General features: G+C 41.2%; 1 protein-coding gene across 1 annotated transcript in view; it reads left to right on the forward strand.

Annotated features, from left to right (window-relative positions):
- The first annotated feature begins 7359 nt into the window (after positions 1–7359).
- Ccdc171 (coiled-coil domain containing 171) overlaps positions 7360–17988 on the forward strand; it is a 256019-nt gene continuing 245390 nt past the window's right edge. Inside the window, exons 1-2 of the mRNA XM_048352641.1 lie at positions 7360–7574; positions 16191–16346. Coding sequence (XP_048208598.1) covers positions 16303–16346 — 44 coding nt within the window. The 5' untranslated portion in view covers positions 7360–7574; positions 16191–16302. The remainder of the gene's footprint in view (positions 7575–16190; positions 16347–17988) is intronic.

Here is a 17988-nt window from a genome sequence, read left to right on the forward strand (position 1 = left end):
AGTAGAGCACTAGCCTTGAGCACAAAAGCTCAGGGACAGCTCCCAGGTACTGAGTTCAAGCCCTTAGGACTGTCATATGTACACAGGCAAGTACACACATATACTACAAGAAGCAGGTACAGAAAAAGTTATCTTGTAGGCTAAGGAAGAATGAATAATAAAGGAAGTAAGGGTAAAGTGAAGAGCTCCTCTTACCTACCCTAAACCAAGGGTGAAAATCAGACCTCTTCAAAGACAATATGTGAACTATATCCACAGCTACACAGCCTGCCAATAGTGAAGACGACTTTAGAATCCGTAAAACTGGTTTGCCATGCTTGCAGGGAAGAGTCAAAATGGGTTAGTTTTTCCGAAATGGCCAGTAGATGCACATGGGCTGGACCTGTTCTACAGCAGCCTCCAAGAGAGGGAGATCAGCCTGAAAGCACAGCTGGAACTCACAGTAGCTGGGCTACTACTGTGTGGGAGAATAAAAATAGAGGGCAGTGTCACTCCAGTGCCCTCTGCTGATAAACCATAGCATATCATGTACTTTCAAAAAAGAAATTATTAGGGTACAGTGCTTGTCTGCTCTCCAGCTGCCTTTGAGCCATGATCCTCAAATTTCAGCCTTCTGAGTAGCTAGGATTACAGGCATGAGCTACTAGCACTGGGCTACAATTCAGCTTTTTATTGATTGACACAGGGGCTAATGAACTTTTGTTGCTCAGTTTGGTCTCAAATTGCCATCTTCTCAATCTCTGTCTTATAAGCATGAGCCATTTTTCCCAGCTGGAATTGGACATTCTTCTAGTGTTTAGGTGAAACAGTTTTGGATTCAGCGAAAATATCTTCCGTTGCTACAAGGATTATTTGTAGGTGGAAGATAAAACTGTAAATTTACTAAGCAGAGTGCTTAAGAAGATTGATTATTTATCAAGAAATGCTTTAACAAACTGAGCAAAAGTATGAGCTTCTGAGTTCAAGCTCCCCTACCAGCACCAAAAGAGAGAAATAAATGCTTTTTTTTTTTTTTGGCCAGTCCTGGGGCTTGGACTCAGGGCCTGAGCACTGTCCCTGGCTTCTTTTTGCTAGCACTCTGCCACTTAAGCCACAGCGCCACTTCTGGCCGTTTTCTGTATATGTGGTGCTGGGGAATCGAACCCAGGGCCTCATGTATATGAGGCAAGCACTCTTGCCACTAGGCCATATCCCCAGCTCCAAGAAATGCTTTAAAACAAATGCATTGCTTTGCTCATCAATATGGGGCTATTGTTTCATAGACTAATTATTTCTCTGACTTACAAAAATCTTCCCTAAAATTATTCAGCTCAAGAATCCTAAAAATAACAGTCTCTAATTTTCTACACCAGACACTGCCAAGGCAGTTTATTTTCATGCAACGTTAGTTTATTTTTCTTCAGCAAAACTAGTAAATGTAACTTTGCTTGATCAGCAATTTTATGGTGAACTTTTGAGTAACAAGATTTGACAGCATTTTTAATTATTTATACATATTACTAAGTACGCTTCCAGGAAGAGTGCATCAATTTAAAGAAGTATCAGTATGGTATGAGTGTTTATTTCCTTTTCTGATAGCATTCTTTACTTTCCAGTTGATAGGTAAAAAGGGATATGTCATTGTTTTAGTTAATGATAGAATTATTTGCATTTATCTGACGACTAATATAGTTTAGTAAAATCTAGAGATGTCGTTTTTGTGAAAGTGGAAGGATGCAACAATTACTATATCACCATTGTTATGAAACTTAGAATTGGCTAGCCTAGCCAGGTACTAGTGGCTCATGTCTGTAACCCTAGCTACTCAGGAGGCTGAGATCTGAGGATCACGGTTCAAAGCTAGCCTGAGCAGGAAAGTCAGTCAGACTCTTATCTCTAGTTAACCACCAGAAGGCACTTTGGCTTGAAGTGGGAGAGCACTAGCACTGAGGGGAAAAAAGCTCAGGGACAGCACTCAGGCCCTGAGTTCAAGCCCCACAACTGATTTAAAAAAAAAAAAAGAATGTGTCATTCTAAGAATTGGATTTAAAACTTTATGAGGGATAATTCAAACATTTTAGCTAAGTTTTTAAAGTTTTTTTTAAAAAAAGTATTGAGCCTATTAAAAATTATTTTATGCAGAAAGTTCAGGAGTGAGAATAAGGATAAAGATGAAAGAAGGGAACCAGTGTGGTGTGTGTAGTAATGTGAGGTAACTTCATATTTCATACAAATGGGCAGCAGAAAAATGTAGCTCTTTCTACTTATCATTTTTAATTGTATTTTTCTGTCTTTTTTTTTTTTGCATTATAAGGATGGAACCTAGAGCTCCATCCAACAAGATTGCTGGATTGTATAAGAGTACATTTGACTGGGCACTGGTGCATACACCTGTAATCTTAGGAGGCTGAGGCTGAGAATTGAGATGTGAAGCCAGCCCAAGCAGGCAAGTCTGTGAGACTGGTTTCCAAAGTAGAATGTTAAGCATAACCCAGAAGTGATTATTTCTATTGCTCCAGAGTGTCACTAGCAATTGGTGGCATCAGTGTTCTGGATTTTGGCCATTCTCATAAGAGTGCAGTGGTGTGTATGTGTGTGCGTGTGGGTGCCAGTCTTGGGGTTTGAACTCAGAGATAGGGCTGCCCCTGAGTTCTTGTGGTCAAGGCTAGTGCTCTATCATTTGAGCCACAGTTCCTCTACTGGCTTTTTGGTGGTGAATTGGAGATAAGATTCTCACAGGCTTTTCTGCCTAGGCTGGCTTTGTAGATCTTAGCCTTCTGGGTAACGACTAGGATTACAGGTATGAGCCATTTGCACCTGGCTCTTGTTTTAGTCTGCATTTCTTTTATGAAATATGAGATAGAATATTTTTATATGCTTATTTGTTGTATGTTCTTCAGTGAAATCTTTTAAAGCCTTTAGCCAGCTTTTAATATTGGCTTCCTTTTTTTTCATTTTTGAATTTTAAGAGTTCCTTACCTGGGGCTGGGGATATGGCCTAGTGGCAAGAGTGCTTGCCTCATATACATGAAGCCCTGGGTTCAATTCCCCAGCACCACATATACAGAAAACGGCCAGAAGTGGCACTGTGACTCAAGTGGCAGAGTGCTAGCCTTGAGCAAAAGGAAGCCAGGGACAGTTCTCAGGCCCTGAGTCCAAGCCTTAGGACTGGCCAAAAAAAAAAAAGAGTTCCTTACCTATTTGGGGAGTTTTGAGAGACTTTTACTATTCTGTAATTGCACTAAATTTTATTTTATTTTTAAAAATTTATTAATTAAAAATTTTTGACAAGGTGTTGTGCAGAAGGGTACAGTTACATAATAGGGCAGTGTGTACATTTCCTGTGATATCTTACACCCTGTTTTTCTTTCCCTTCCCTAGATCAGGTAGGCATATATACAATACACAGTGTACCAAAAACATATACAGTAGCCACGTGGCATACGCCAAAGGAAATTCACCTAGGACTTTATAACGTCATCAATAGAGTTTGCTTATCCTTGTCTTATATAATCATACATACATAGCTTTTGAGCTATTGTGATCCACTGAGAGGTCTATTTTTGACCTTTATATGTTGAGTAGTTGTTTGGTTTTAGTTACATAATGTAAGGTTGCTGACCCAAACCTGTGGGAAATACCATTTGACAAGAAGACTGTGAGATTGGAACAGGCAAAGCTAGAATGGCATCTAGGAAAATGACCAGAGACCTTTGGTGGACAGGAAAAGTTTGAGTTTTATTCTGTATGCAATAAGGATCCACTTGAAGAATTAAGCAAGACAGTACCATAATCAGAGTTATGCTTTAGAAAGATCACTTCTGTTATAGCATATGGAAGGAACAAAGGACCTGAGCCACCAAGAACAACAATTATGCTAAGGCCTTTCAGTTGGAAGAACTGCTACCCAAACAGCACAATAATCCAGCACCTGGCATCTGAACCTTCTGGGGAGGTTATAGAAGGGTCAAAAGGATGTGGCTCATCTGGTGTTTAAGAAGCCCTGAGGCCCACATAAGTGCAATGAGCTTTTAACACTCCCAAGTGTAATAAATATACACATGTGCCCCTAGGCTTGATTTGATTTTTAATGTTTTTTTTTAATACTCTTCTCTCATATTTGCTAGTCCAAAAATGCCCTAGATGTTAATTGCCAACTGAACAGAAGAGGGATATAAGTAATTTGCATTAGACCACAAACAAGGTCCTCATTATATGAGGTCTGGAGAGGAAGCAATGGGAAAACAAAAACAATTCAGGCATAGAGAAATAAAAAGGAGGCTTAGAGGAAAAAGTAGGATTCTTGGATGTGTGAACTAAGAACCTGAGAGAGAAGATTCTCTGTTTTTCTTGCCTTAGTCTAGGAGATTAGATGCTTTATAAATAGGCAGAAGAGTAGTTTGGGCGAATCCCATGGTAAGTTGAGAAAGATAATTATGTTTTGGATATTCTAGATTCACTACTACTGGACTTCAAATGACACTGTTGAAATGAGAATTAAAAACGCAAAACCAGGGCTGGGGATATAGCCTAGTGGCAAGAGTGCCTGCCTCGGATACACGAGGCCCTAGGTTCGATTCCCCAGCACCACATATACAGAAAAACGGCCAGAAGCGGCGCTGTGGCTCAAGTGGTGGAGTGCTAGCCTTGAGCGGGAAGAAGCCAGGGACAGTGCTCAGGCCCTGAGTCCAAGGCCCACGACTGGCCCAAAAAAAAAACAAAAAAAAACGCAAAACCAGAGTTCATAAGAAGTCAGAGATAGATATACATAATTGAGTTGCAAGACAAGTTTATGTGGGAATAGATGAGATCACTCACCTGGGAAGCTTATCTGTGAAGGTGGAGGCAAGCATAAAAGATCACACCAAAGGTCACAGTGGTTCTTTGAGCAGCAAAGAGCACATCTCATACAGGTTGGAGAACATCTCATATAGTTTTCTGTGTGTGTGTGTGTGTGTGTGTGTTTTGCCAGTCCTGGGGCTTGAACTCAGGGTCTGAGCACTGTCCCGGGCTTCTTTTTGCTCAAGGCTAGCACTCTACCACTTGAGCCACAGCGCCACTTCTGGCCATTTTCTATACATGTGGTGCTGGGGAGTCAAACCCAGGGCTTCATGTATATGAGGCAAGCACTCTTTGCCACTAGGCCATATTCCCGGCCCTCTCATATAGTTTTCTTAAGTAGTACACTAACTAAAGGAGAAAACAGAATCTACCTTGTAACTACCAGAACATTATAGACAATTTTAGATATTTTGGAATGATTTGATTAAAAAAAATTTTTTTTGATGGGAGGTCAGTCATGGCACTTGAACTCAGGGCCTAGGCATGGTCCTTGGGCTTTTGTGCTCAAGATGAGTGCTCTACCACTTTGGGCCACTGCTGGTTTTCTGGTGGTTACTTTCCTGACCAGGCTGGCTTTGAACCATGATCCTGAGATCTAAGCCTCACAAATAGCTAGGGATTACAGGCATAAACCACTAGCACTCAGCTTGGTCTGATTTTTTTGTTTAATTATTATAATTTTCAGTAAATCTAAAAGGTCCTGTGAATGGATTTTACATTATTTCTCCATCTGGTCTTACTCCTCCCTGCCCTTCTTGCATACAGAGCTTCTACTTCATCTACAGCCTCCCGCTGTTTTAATATCTGTACCTTCCATGTCTTTCTTCCAGTTTCTTTAGTTTGGTGAATCTATAACTGTCTTCTCAGATTAAATTGAAAGTTCTCCATAAATCATTTTTAGGTAATCAGGCTTGATATAAACATTTCCCTTCTGATCTATTAGTATATCTAATAGGTCATTCCATGTTGGGTAAATACTCTGTATTCTGTAAACACCAAATGAGCAAATAAAGATTTCAAGGCTTCACATTATACCCATTTTTTATTTAAAAATGCACATTTAGCATTTGTTCTTGCCACACAACATTTTCATAGCGCTGTTAAAACATACATAAGAAATTACAAAATATTTAGAGCTTGTAAAAAGAGCTCTAATCTTACTATTTTAATGTATTTTTCTATTAAATTTCTAAATGTTGGAGCTGGCTAATTTTTTTTTTCATTCCTTAAGCTCTTTCTTTTGAAGCAATTATCCTCTTTCTAGCCAAAGTATTAGGAAGCAGAGAATCTTCATTTTAAATCTAAATGACTAAACTCAAACCAATTAAGGTTTCAGAGATACAAGAATCAAGGTTTTAATCTCAATTTATATTTGCATTTATGACCGTTGGCTCTCCAGAGGGAGAACTAGGGAAAGTCGACCCCTACACTTTGGTTTCAGGTTGAAGACAATCGACATGAGACTAGTTTAACATAAAAAGCTTTTTGTGTTAAACACCTTTTTGGAAAGGAGGTGGCGGTGAGCATACAATCCTTAATCAAAATCCTGCCAATTTGCATTGTTCTTTGGGGAATAGGCTTTCAAAAGCCAAGGAACAAAAGAGGATTTGGTTTTCAATCTCCCCAAAGCAGTGGCAGATTGTGAAGCAGCAGCTACCAAGAGAAATCAGAGTACCGTATCAATCATCGAGGTGAGAGAGAGAGAGAGAGAGAGAGAGAGAGAGAGAGAGAGAGAGAGAGAGAGAGAGAGAGAGAGAGAGAGAGAAATCTAAGGCTTCCTCCTTTCAGTTATGCATTATTTATATTATCAGGAGCTTCTACAGATGCAGTGCATTGACCTGTATTCTTCGATCCCGGTTTATCTCCCCACCCCTCCCCCAAACTAGGATAAAAAGAGGATGGGAGGAGGGGACTAAAGTCCCTGCGCACGCGGGGAACTGAGCTGAGAAAAATCCAGCCACCTGTTCAGCAGCCCAGCCAGAAAAATCCCTGGAGGTCTTGGGACTCGCCCAGCAACCCGGGGGCGGGGGGGGGCAGTTTGTCCCTCGGCTCAAACGATCAGTTGGCCTGCTAGTTTAAAGATGCAGGAGCTGGGTTCTGGCCTCTGCGATTTTTATTCAGTAGGCTGGCAAAAGGGATGGGGAACGGGAAGCTGCACTCCCATTAGGTCCAGGAGAGCCTCAGTGACTAGGGAACCGCCCGCGGAGCAGCGGGAGCGCGAATGCTAGTGCCTAGGGCGGGAACGTGCGCGCCCCGTGCGCGCGCGTGCGTGTGTCTCCTCCCCCCTCCCCGCCTCCCAGCAACAGCGCATGCGCTGGCCTGGCGAAGGCGCGCGGCTTCGCGGGCGAGTTCTTCCAATGAGAGCCAGTCGTTCTCCGAGTACGTATCCCCGAGCTGCCGGCAGAGGGCGGCGGGCGGCAGGGGGCGGGCCCGGCGGCCGGGAGTGGCGGCCGGGAGTGAGACTGGGGCGGAGCCGGGAAGGCCCGAGAAAGTCTGAGGAGGAGTGTGAGCAGAGTTCCGTCTTTCCCGTCTCCGGAAGTGGCGGTTGTAAACTTCACCTGGGGCGGGGGGAGTGTTTCTCCTCCCGCCCCCCCCTCCTCGCTTGTCCCCCCCTCTCCCCGGGTCCTAGAGGCCCTCCGGTCCCCAGCAGTTTTCATTTGTACCTCCAAAGGCTGCCGTGGCGTCCTACCCGGAGACTTGGAGCGGCCTCTGGGGTCTTAGGAGTGCGGTCTGGACCACGAGAGCCCCCAGAGGTAACCGCGGGGTCGACCGGGACGGGGATGTGGACACGAGCCGCGTGGGGGCCGGGGGTCCCCAAGCTGATTTGAGCTGTCCGGGGCCCTATCGTTAGCCGGGACACGCCTCCCGGGCTCAGTCTCCTCGCCCCACTGCAGGTAGATCCCTGTGGAGCATCCTCGGAAGAGAAGAGTGGGCAGGCCTCTACCCTCCCACCATCAGAACGCCTCTAGGGGCATAACCACACCATCCAATCCATCCATCCACCCACCCACCCTCCCTCCATCCATCCATTATCCATTCATTATTCATCATTCAGTTTTCATTTGTTAATTTGCCAGCCATGCACTAGACCCCCTCCAAAACTTAGAAAAGTCAGGCTGTGAGTTTTTCTAAAGCTAAATTTTCTACCGTGGCGTCTCATTTTAAATGTTCATTCCGTGTTGATGTTTTTCTTCTTTTTTCTCTAGGGAGATATTTATTAGAAAGAATGAGTATTCATAGCTAACCCATCGATAAGTCTAATGATCCTGGAGGAAAGAACCTACCATTTTCTCATTTAACAGTGCCTAGTAACAAAAGAGTCATTAGAGCAAGGAAGTGAACATGCTTTCCTATGAAATGCAGAGGCGCCAAAGGCATTGCCACCTGCTGTGAAGGAAACTGAGGAAGCAGTTTCATTCAGTCATCAGTTTTCTGTATTAGTCCTGCCTTAGCCATTTTATTAACTGTGTGACTTCAGGCAAATCACCTAGCCTCTCTGGGCATTAGGTTCCTTATTGGTCTGATAAGGAGAATGGACTTAGTTTCTGAAGCCCCTTTTAATTCTAAACTTATTTTTGTCTTTTCTCTTAGTCTTGTTTTGTGGATAGGCTCCCCACCTTTGTGTGTGTGTGTGTGATAGTAGAATTGAACCCAGGGGCCTGTTCGTGCATCTTTTGCTGTGAGCTACCTTCTCACATCTTGAGCATTATCTTTAAAAGTAAAATGTGAAACTGCTGATAGACAGCGGTGGTTTTCTAAGGATGAAAGCACTTTATTTTTAAACTTTTTTTTTTGGGGGGGGTTACTGGAGTTTGAACTAAGGGCTTCACATTTGCTTGTATGCTTCCCTGGCACTGTACCACACCTTTCACCTTGCTGTTTGCTGGTTATTTTGAATTCAGTAGTTTTTAGTATATTACGTGATACAAAAATCACTACTATTTTAACTCCTGAATATTTCCATTATCCATTAAAAGAAACTTGTTATCAGATACAATGTCTTCTTGTTCTTGACTGTCTGGTAACCTTGAGCCTTGCTAATCTGAATTTGCCTAGTTTTCACATTTCAATCTTTATGGCTTTATATGCCTGTTTTCTAATTTAAACTTCATTGGTCAAATGGATTTTTCCTATTACTCCCCATTCTTTTGGATCATTGACACCCGTAAGCTCTAATAATTATGATTCATATTTTCATGGCTTAAAGTCATGAAGTCTTGTAGTTCATATTGAAATAGTTTTCATGTGTTTTATGAGCATGTCTTTCCGCACTATTTTTCATTTATACTATTCCTTTTCTACTCTTTTTTTTTTCTTGTTTTAACTCTATAGCTTTTGACCACAGTGCTTTTCTTTTGCTTATTTTTGTGGGCAATTAAATTGACCTGAACTTTGAGAATGAGACAAAAGTTGAGAAAAGCATTTCCAACTTCATAAGATTTAATGTATTTTTCTAGGTGTATATTAATGACAATAGTGCTTGCTTTTTGAGATTTTTTTTCTTCTCTAGTGTGATCTGAGCCATCTCCTTAGTTTATTTTTGCTAACCTGCTACATTTTGCCATCCCCAGTGGGTTTTCTTTAGTTTGACCCCTGTCCAGGGAGGGGACCTTGGTGGGTCAACTTTAGTAGTGCATGAGGTTTGGACCAGCCCATTCATGACTTATCTTACCAGGTGCCCTATCTTGTTTGATCATCTGTTCTCAAATTGGCCTGCAACAAGTATCTGTTGACTCTGTGGATGTAATTTGCCTCTCTTTTCTGTAGATACTTCCTGCTCCCCTGCAGGTTTTGTGATCATAGCAGTTGATCACTTGAGTTACACACCTAACTCCTAAGAGTCAGTGACACACCTAATCAGTCATGGGAATGTTATCCCATCACCTCTGCAATGGAAGCAAGTCATAGGTTGTTCATGGTTAAGGGAAGGATATGATATAAGAGTAATCTTGGGCTAGGTCTTATGCTTTACATCTATAATCCCAGCTACTTGAGAAACGGGGGATTGTGGTTCAAAAGCTAGCCTGGGCAAAAAGTTAGTGAGATCCCATCTCAACCAACGAGCTAGATACTGTACTATGTGTAAGGTTTGTTTCAAAGGAAACCTGCCACATGGTTCAGGCAGAGAAGAGTTTATTAGGGGAGAGCAAACTGCCGGTCCACCCAAGATGGAGGCACATGGAGACAGATGGGGAAGGAAGAAGAGAAAATGAGAGAAAAGGAAAGAGAAAAATTGCAAGAGAGATTGAGAGAAAAGGAAAGTCAGCAAGAGAGTAAGAGAAAAGGAAAAGGTGGGTACCGTGTTGAGCTAGATTATATAGGAAAAGGTTGGAGGTATGGCCAGGTGGATTGGATGTGACCTCAGAGGAGGAGGTAATGCCTCAGGTGTGCCAGTTACCTAGGTAACTCAGGTACTAGGCACAGATTTAAACAGGTGGGGGCATCTACATGGAGCCCTCCTGGGGATGGATCTTACATTCTGACCTTTTAATAATTATGAAAAAGGGCGTCGAGGGGCTGGGAATATGGCCTAGTGGTAGAGTGCTTGCCTAGCGTACATGAAGCCCTGGGTTCGATTCCTCAGCACCATATATATAGAAAAAGCCAGAATGGGCGCTGTGGCTCAAGAGGTAGAGTGCTAGCCTTGAGCAAAAAGAAGCCAGGGATAGTGCTCAGGCCCTGAGTCCCAAACCCCAGCACTGGCAAAAAAAAGAAAAAGGGCGTCGACTCTCTTTGGCTACTTCCTGCTGGCAAGGGGCGTTGATATTAGGGGTAAAAGGTAGAGATGTGGCCCCTCCGGGAGAAGACAAGCAGCAGCTGTCCCTTGATGGTTGATGCCAGTCCTTGAATGAAGCCTGGAAGAAGTCTCATGAGACAGGGGCTGTAACTTATTAGGAATTGACTACAAATACTTGTCAAAGTTATTTCTCCAAAACGGTCCGCTTTTTCCTTTGGCTTGTGTAGTAGGTCAAACCTGGAATGGTTAGCTTTTGAGAGGGAACCTAGAGGGGGTCCCTGGAACCCAGCCTGCATTGTACTCTAGAGGGAACCCAGCCTGCATTGTACTCTAGAGGGCACAAGCCAAAAGGTTGGCAATTGAGACCAATTTTCTAGCATATGAGGCATTTTGACTTTATGGAGTAATCTGGTGAGGACATAGGAGTCCAATGAAGACATTGGGGGGGGGGGATCCATAAGGGCGTAGACAGAGGTCCACAAGGACATAGAGGGTCCACAAGGATGTAGAGTTGAAGTTTTGATTCAGGCATCTCTGAAATGAGAACAGCCTGGCCAAAAAGGCATTAGGGGTCCCTCTGGCGTGGTCAAACAGAGGACCTGTAGACGGGAGTCACTGACTAGACCTAGAGAGGAGATGGTGTGGTGAAAGTGTAAAGCCAGCAATGGTAAAGGCAAGACGTCCAAGGTGAGGTTACTCCGGCTTTTGGCAGTTTGGTCCTAGGAGGGGCAGTCAAGGAGGTGGATTAACCCTCAGAAGAGAAGAGAGAGGAGGAGATCCAGCGATCCTGACTCTGTCCCCTCCTGAGTCACCGCACCAGATATAAGGTTCACAGGAAAGGAAACCCGCCACATAGTTCAGGCAGAGAAGAGTTTATTAGGGGGAGAACAAACTGCCAGCCCACACAAGATGGAGGCACACGGAGACAGAGGGGAAGGAAGAAGAGAAAAAGAAAAGGAAAGAAAGAGCAAGAGAGAGTAAGAGAAAAGGAAAAAGTGGGTACCGTGTTAAGCTGGATTATATAGGAAAAGGTGGGATATATGGCCAGGTGGATTGGATCTGACCTCAGAGGAGGAGAAGGTAACTGCCTCAGGTGTGCCAGTTACATAGGTAACTCAGGTACTGGGCGCAGACTAAAACAGGTGTGTGTGGGGTATCTGCATGGAGCCCTCTTGGGGATGGATCTTTCACTATGTATTTGTAATCCCAGATATGTGGTAGGCATAGATAAGAGAATTGCTGTCTTGGGCCAGTATGGGCCAAAGGGTGAAACTTTGTCTGAAAATAACTTAGAGCAAAAAGGGCTAGAGGTGAGGGTCAAGTAATAGAGTCATACTGGTTGTGAAGATGGGCATCATCTGATTACCTGTATTACATTATCTGTATGGATGATGTGGAAATTGAAGAAATTCATAAACCTCTCAGCTTCTCAGGAGACTGAGATCCAAAGATTGAGATTTGAAGCTAAATAGGGAAGAAAAATCTATAAGACTCCATTTCATGCTGGAAGCATGATGCAAGTGGTAGAACACCAGCTGTGAGCAAGGGAGCCAAGAGATGAGACACTGGGTTCAACCCCTGGTACCAGAAAAACAGAAAAAAGAAAAAAGAAGAAATTCAAGAAACATATCCAAGTTTTGAGCTCCATGTGGAAATTTCTGTCGGTCTGGATGAGCAGTTAGATCTGAAGATGTTAGATGCTGAAATCATATGCTGAAAATTTGTGATTTTTTTCCAACTTAGTTTTTTGTAATGATGGGGATCAAATATCCTACCACTTTCCTTTCCTATAAAGCAAGTGAAAGGCTGTTGGTACCTTTTGTGCCATATGTATATATACATGTGTGCAGTTTATTCCAAATAAAAAGTATATTTCTTCCCAATTTCCTATCTTCTTCCATTCTGAAGGCAATGTCTTTGGGATTTACCTTTGGGAAAATAGTGGTATAATGAAATGATTTTGGGACTCAGTATCCAAAAGGGCTTGATTGGTAGTTTTTCCCAGATACCTCTACTTAATGGGTAGCTGGTCTTGGATAATCTTTAGCCTCTCAAAATCAGGTTTACTTAAGCAAATATAATGAACCTGAGTGAGGGAAGGGGTGACGTTGAAAAAGAAATGTACTCTTTACCCGACTTATGTAACTGTAACACCTCTGTACATTACCTTTATAATAAAATTAAAAATTAAAAAAGATAATAAACCTGAGGTAAAATAACAATAGTTTCACTTCAGGAATCAAAGGCCTTGCAGATGGAGCTGGAGTTTTAGAGCTATAATTGGAAGTTTGGTCTTATAACTATATAACATTTGTTAAGGCATTTCTACTTAATGAGCCTTAGTTTTCTCCTTTGAAAAATGGAAAAAATCCTTTTATTACTGTGTTGACAGGAGCAATGCTCTAGTATAGACATAATTACCAAGTAAAGTGGCTGGAACTGTAGTAAGTTGCTCAATATATTTGTATTTGTGGTTCTACCACTATTCTCAAGTTATTTAGGTCTTGGAGAAATTGGATTTTTCATCCCTGATGCTTTGGCTGAAATTTCACTTTTTTCCCCCCTTAGGACAAAATATTTTATTAGTGACTGTTTTGAACATTTTGTGTTTTTGGTAGACATTTGTTCTTAGTACATTGTAGTGTCTTCTCCTTAGTCTCCTTATTTGAATAACTTTTTCATCCCCAGTGGTCCCTTCTGAGGACTGCTTAGTGGGAGCAGAGAGAGAGAGCAGACGGGTACTTTTGCCCCTCCTGTTTAGTCTTCAGGATGTCTGTATACATTCAAAATGTCACTATTTATTTCGTTACATCTTTCCCTTAGACCAAATTGCTTCAAGTATTGCCTATTTCCTTCCTTAATCAGTAGTCATATTTTTCATTTTTTAAGTTCAGTAATAAAAACTGAAGAATGAGGGAAACGATATGACTGCTGGAGGGGTAGGTTGATAGTATAGAGTGATGACTGATCAAGATTCAGTATATACATAAATGGGTATGGAAAATTATAACCCCTTTGTAGAACCATTTGAATTTAAAATGAAAAATTAATGACAACAGCAAAAAACTCATTTGTCGTCTTCTTTTTTTTTTTTTGGCCAGTCCTGGGCCTTGGACTCAGGGCCTGAGCACCGTCCCTGGCTTCTTCCCGCTCAAGGCTAGCACTCTACCACCTGAGCCACAGCGCCCCTTCTGGCCGTTTTCCATATATGTGGTGCTGGGGAATCGAACCCAGAGCTTCATGTGTAGGAGGCAAGCACTCTTGCCACTAGGCCATATTCCCAGCCCCATCATTTGTCTTAGAATATTGGATTCCTATGAGTAGAGGTTATTGTGGTATATTAGTATTTGCATATATTTGGATGTAGGGAATAATTATTCTGTCTCTGTTTAGAATATTTACCCGAAGATTCCTTAATATTGTAGTAAGGTAAGTTGGCTCTATTTAAGTTGGAGTATCTCCAGGAAATAGGCAGGCTGGAGCAAGTGACCTTCTTCTTTGATCTGTTTGGAAGAAGGCTTTGGAAATTACCATAGAACAAATTATTAAAATTAATTTATGAAGAAAGACCTTTTGTACAAATGAGTAAAAAGGGTTTTTATGGTGCTATCTATGACCAAGAGAATTATTATTATACTTTTGTATGTTGGTATTGGGCTTGAACTAGGGGCCCTTTGCTCTCACTTGGTTTTCTTATTAATGGATGGAACTCTACCACTTAAGCTGCTAGGCTTTTTTTTTTTTTTTTTTTTTTGCCAGTCCTGAGGCATGGACTCAGGGCTTGAGCACTGTCCCTAGCTTCTTTTTGCTCAAGGCTAGCACTGTAGCTCTTGAGCCACAGTGCCACTTCCAGCCTTTTCTGTTTATATGATGCTGAGGAATTAAAGCCAGGGCTTCATGCATGCAAGGCAAGCACTTTCCCGTGGATCCATATTCCCAGCCTTTGAGCCTACTTTTTTTGCTGGTTATTATTATTATCATTTTTGAGATGCAGTCTCAAAGGCTTTTTTTCCCCAGGATGGTTTTGAATCTCAATCCTCCTCTCTTCAGTCTTCTGCATAGCTATATGTAGTAGGCATGAGCCACCATTGCTAGCTGAGAGTTAATTTCTTGTTTTTGCTTTTTATTTTTGTTTACCAGTGATGGTTTACATGTCTGGTGAGAGATAACTGTAGTTTTCTTTCCTAGGACTTAATGCAAAAAAAAAGATTTTTTAACCATACATTTTATTGGATTGTTAGCTTTTTTGGTTTTTGTTTTTCCTCTTTTAGATAAATTTCTATTGAAGAGCTTTGAATAAAACAAACAACAAATCACTAGGGACCTTTTATTTGGGAGAGGTTTTTACTCTTTAGTTGCAACATTGTATTACAAGAATCTCATTAGGGGCTGGGAGTATGGCCTACTGGCAAGAGTGCTTGCCTCCTACACCTGAAGCTCTTGATTTGATTCCCCAGCACCACATATATGGAAAACGGCCAGAGGAGGCGCTGTGGCTCAAGTGGCAGAGTGCTAACCTTGAGCAAGAAGAGGCCAGGGACAGTGCTCAGGCCCTGAGTCCAAGGCCCAGGACTGGCAAAAAAAAAAAAAAAAAAATCTCATTAGGCAGGAGATGGGTGACTCATGCCTGTAACTCTAGTTACTCTGGAGGCTGAGATCTGATGATCTTGTCAAATCCAACCAGGAAAGTTTGTGAGACTCATCTCCAGTTAACCACCAAAAAGGCTGGAAGTGGAGCTGTCCTTCAAGTGGTAGTGCGCTAACCTTAAGCCTGAAAGCTCAGGCTTTAAGTTTAAGCCTCAGGATAAGCACAAAACAAACAAAAACAAAAACCCAAACATATTATGAGAAGTAGTTAAAAGAAAAAGAATTCTCTGTCCTGCTGGTGGGCACTTCATATTCCTTTTCCACATTCAAGCATATTTTTTTTTCTTTTTATGCCAGTCCTGGTGCTTGAACTCAGGGCCTGACCACTGACCTGGCTTCTTTTTGCTCAAGACTAGCACTCTACCTCATAAACCACAGTGCCACTTCCAGCTTTTTCTGTGTATGTGGTGCTGAGGAATCGAACCTAGGACTTCATGCATGCAAGGCAAGCACACTACTGCTAAGCTACATTCCCAGCCCTGCTGTTTTTTATAATATATTTTGGATAGCTTCATATGAAATATTAAAGTAAATACCTGTCTTTTCAAGAAGGATTATCTATTTTTAAAAACATTTTTTTCATTTTTGCTTCTGATGCTTTTTTTTGGTCTGTTGTGGGGCTTGAGCTTGAGTGTTGGGTTCTGCCCCTGAGCTCTTTTGGTCAAGGCTAGTGCTCTACCACTGATCCACTGTGACACTTTTTGTGTTCTGGTGGTTAATTGGAGATAGAGTCTCATAGACTTTCTTGCCCAGGTTGGCTTTGAACTATGACCTTCAAATCTTAGTTTCCTGAGTAGCTAGAATTACAGGAGTGAGCCACCAGCGCACCTGTCTGCTTTTAAAAAATAAAACATACTTTAAAAAATCACTTGTTATACATTAATTTAAAATCTTTAGAAAGAAGGCTATAGCTCAAAAGAAAAATAATCAGTTCTTTCAGGATTCAAATATAAATCTGTTGTTGTATTGTTTATTATATTAACAGACTTTAGTCCACCTAACCTGTAACACAGACATCTTGAACAATTTCAATCATCAATAAGGAACTATATCATTAAGAAACAGTGGAGTATTTCTAAGGAATTGGAAGACTTACCATGAGTGTAAACACTTCAGATAGTACCACTGGTGATACTCAAAGGTAAGCCTCTAGTCTCTTTTTTTTGGTTGAAAAATGCTATTGGCTGCAAGGAACAGGGAGAATTAAGTGACTGTCAGAGCTAATTGTAAAAATTTTTATGGAATCATAAAGGAAGTAGAAATATCTTGGAATCGAGGAACCAGGATGATGCCTTACAAGCATAGCTCTGGGTCCAGAGATTCTATAGGGACTATTATGCTTCTTTGTTAACTTGGATCTCAAATTCTGTGTGTGTGAACTTTGTCCTGTGGCTCAGATCCTTGGTTGTTTTTTTTTTTTTTTTTCCTTCATTACTCTAAACCTTTTTCTTGTGTTTCTGCTTATTTTCACTTGGGTTTGGCCCTTACTTCATTTTGCCCTAACCTCTGTGGTTCTAATTTCTCTTGTTCATCTCAGTAGCTCTAATTCATTGCTTCTGTTTAAGCATTCTTTTAGCTCTACTGTTAATTGCTCTTGTACTTGGTATCTCTCAATTTACATTTTGAGAAGATGCATCTAATTGCTATTGCTTCATCTTTTTTGTATCATAGATTTCTTTCTATTTTTGAGTAAGGTGATTCATTTTAGTTCATTCACCTGTGGTAGGTGTCGTACAATATTCTAGGTATTATACCACTGGGCCCTAGAGGAAAATGCAATATTCTCCTTGGTTTACAAAAATGTAAATACAGAAATTAAATGTATATATGCAGAACTTTTATAGTCACACATCAGAGTAGTACTCTGCTAAAACTAAAAATAAAACTTTGGGGATTATATTCTGTGTATTTTATTTTTGCTTTCAAAATAATCTATTTAAAAATATTTTACAAGCCAGGTGCCAGTGGTTGATTTCTATTATCCTAGCTACTCAAGAGGCTGAGATCTTATAATTGAAGTGAGCTTGGGCATTCAAACCCAGGAGACTTTTATCTTCAATTAACTAGCAAAAAGCTGGACGCAGAGGTTTGGCTCAAATAGTAGCTTACCAATGTGAGGGGGAAATAGCTGAGGGATGCTACAAATTCCTGAGTTGAAACCACAATACCAGCACACATATATACAAACTCTGCAGAAACATCACAGGGGCTGGGTGGAGATAGTCTTTTTCATACTTAATTTGAGAAGGATAGATCTAGACCATATACATGTCTGGATGTAATCCTACTTCTTAGACTATACTGCCAGTAATATTTTGGGAAATATTTGTCCAGACATTTTCCTATGAAAGTATTAATATATTAAAGTTCACATTATTTAGTTTCATTGTTTCTTAGTGTGGAGAGGAAAATTGAGTGGAAATCATTCATATTTTTAATGACTACATTATTCTTCATAATTCTAGCATTTGGACAAAATTATTTAAACTACCACTAACCTATGCATTTGCCTTTTTACAGATTCTAATTTGTATTAGTGGAATAAGTAGTCTTCTCTGTCTGGCTTCTTTTCCTGGGCATATTCTTGAGCTTTATTGTGTTGTAGCCTGTATCTTCTATGGTATGGATACACTACATCTTGCTTATCCATTAACTAGTTAGTAGGTGTTTGAGTGGTTTCTACTTTTGATTGCAATGAACATTTGATATAAATCTTATGTCAGCTGGGCACCAGTGGCTCATACCTATAATTCTAGCTACTCAGGAGGCTGATCTATGGATTG

Source organism: Perognathus longimembris, chromosome 1, assembly GCF_023159225.1.
Source record: "Perognathus longimembris pacificus isolate PPM17 chromosome 1, ASM2315922v1, whole genome shotgun sequence".
NCBI classification, from domain to species: Eukaryota; Metazoa; Chordata; class Mammalia; order Rodentia; family Heteromyidae; genus Perognathus; species Perognathus longimembris.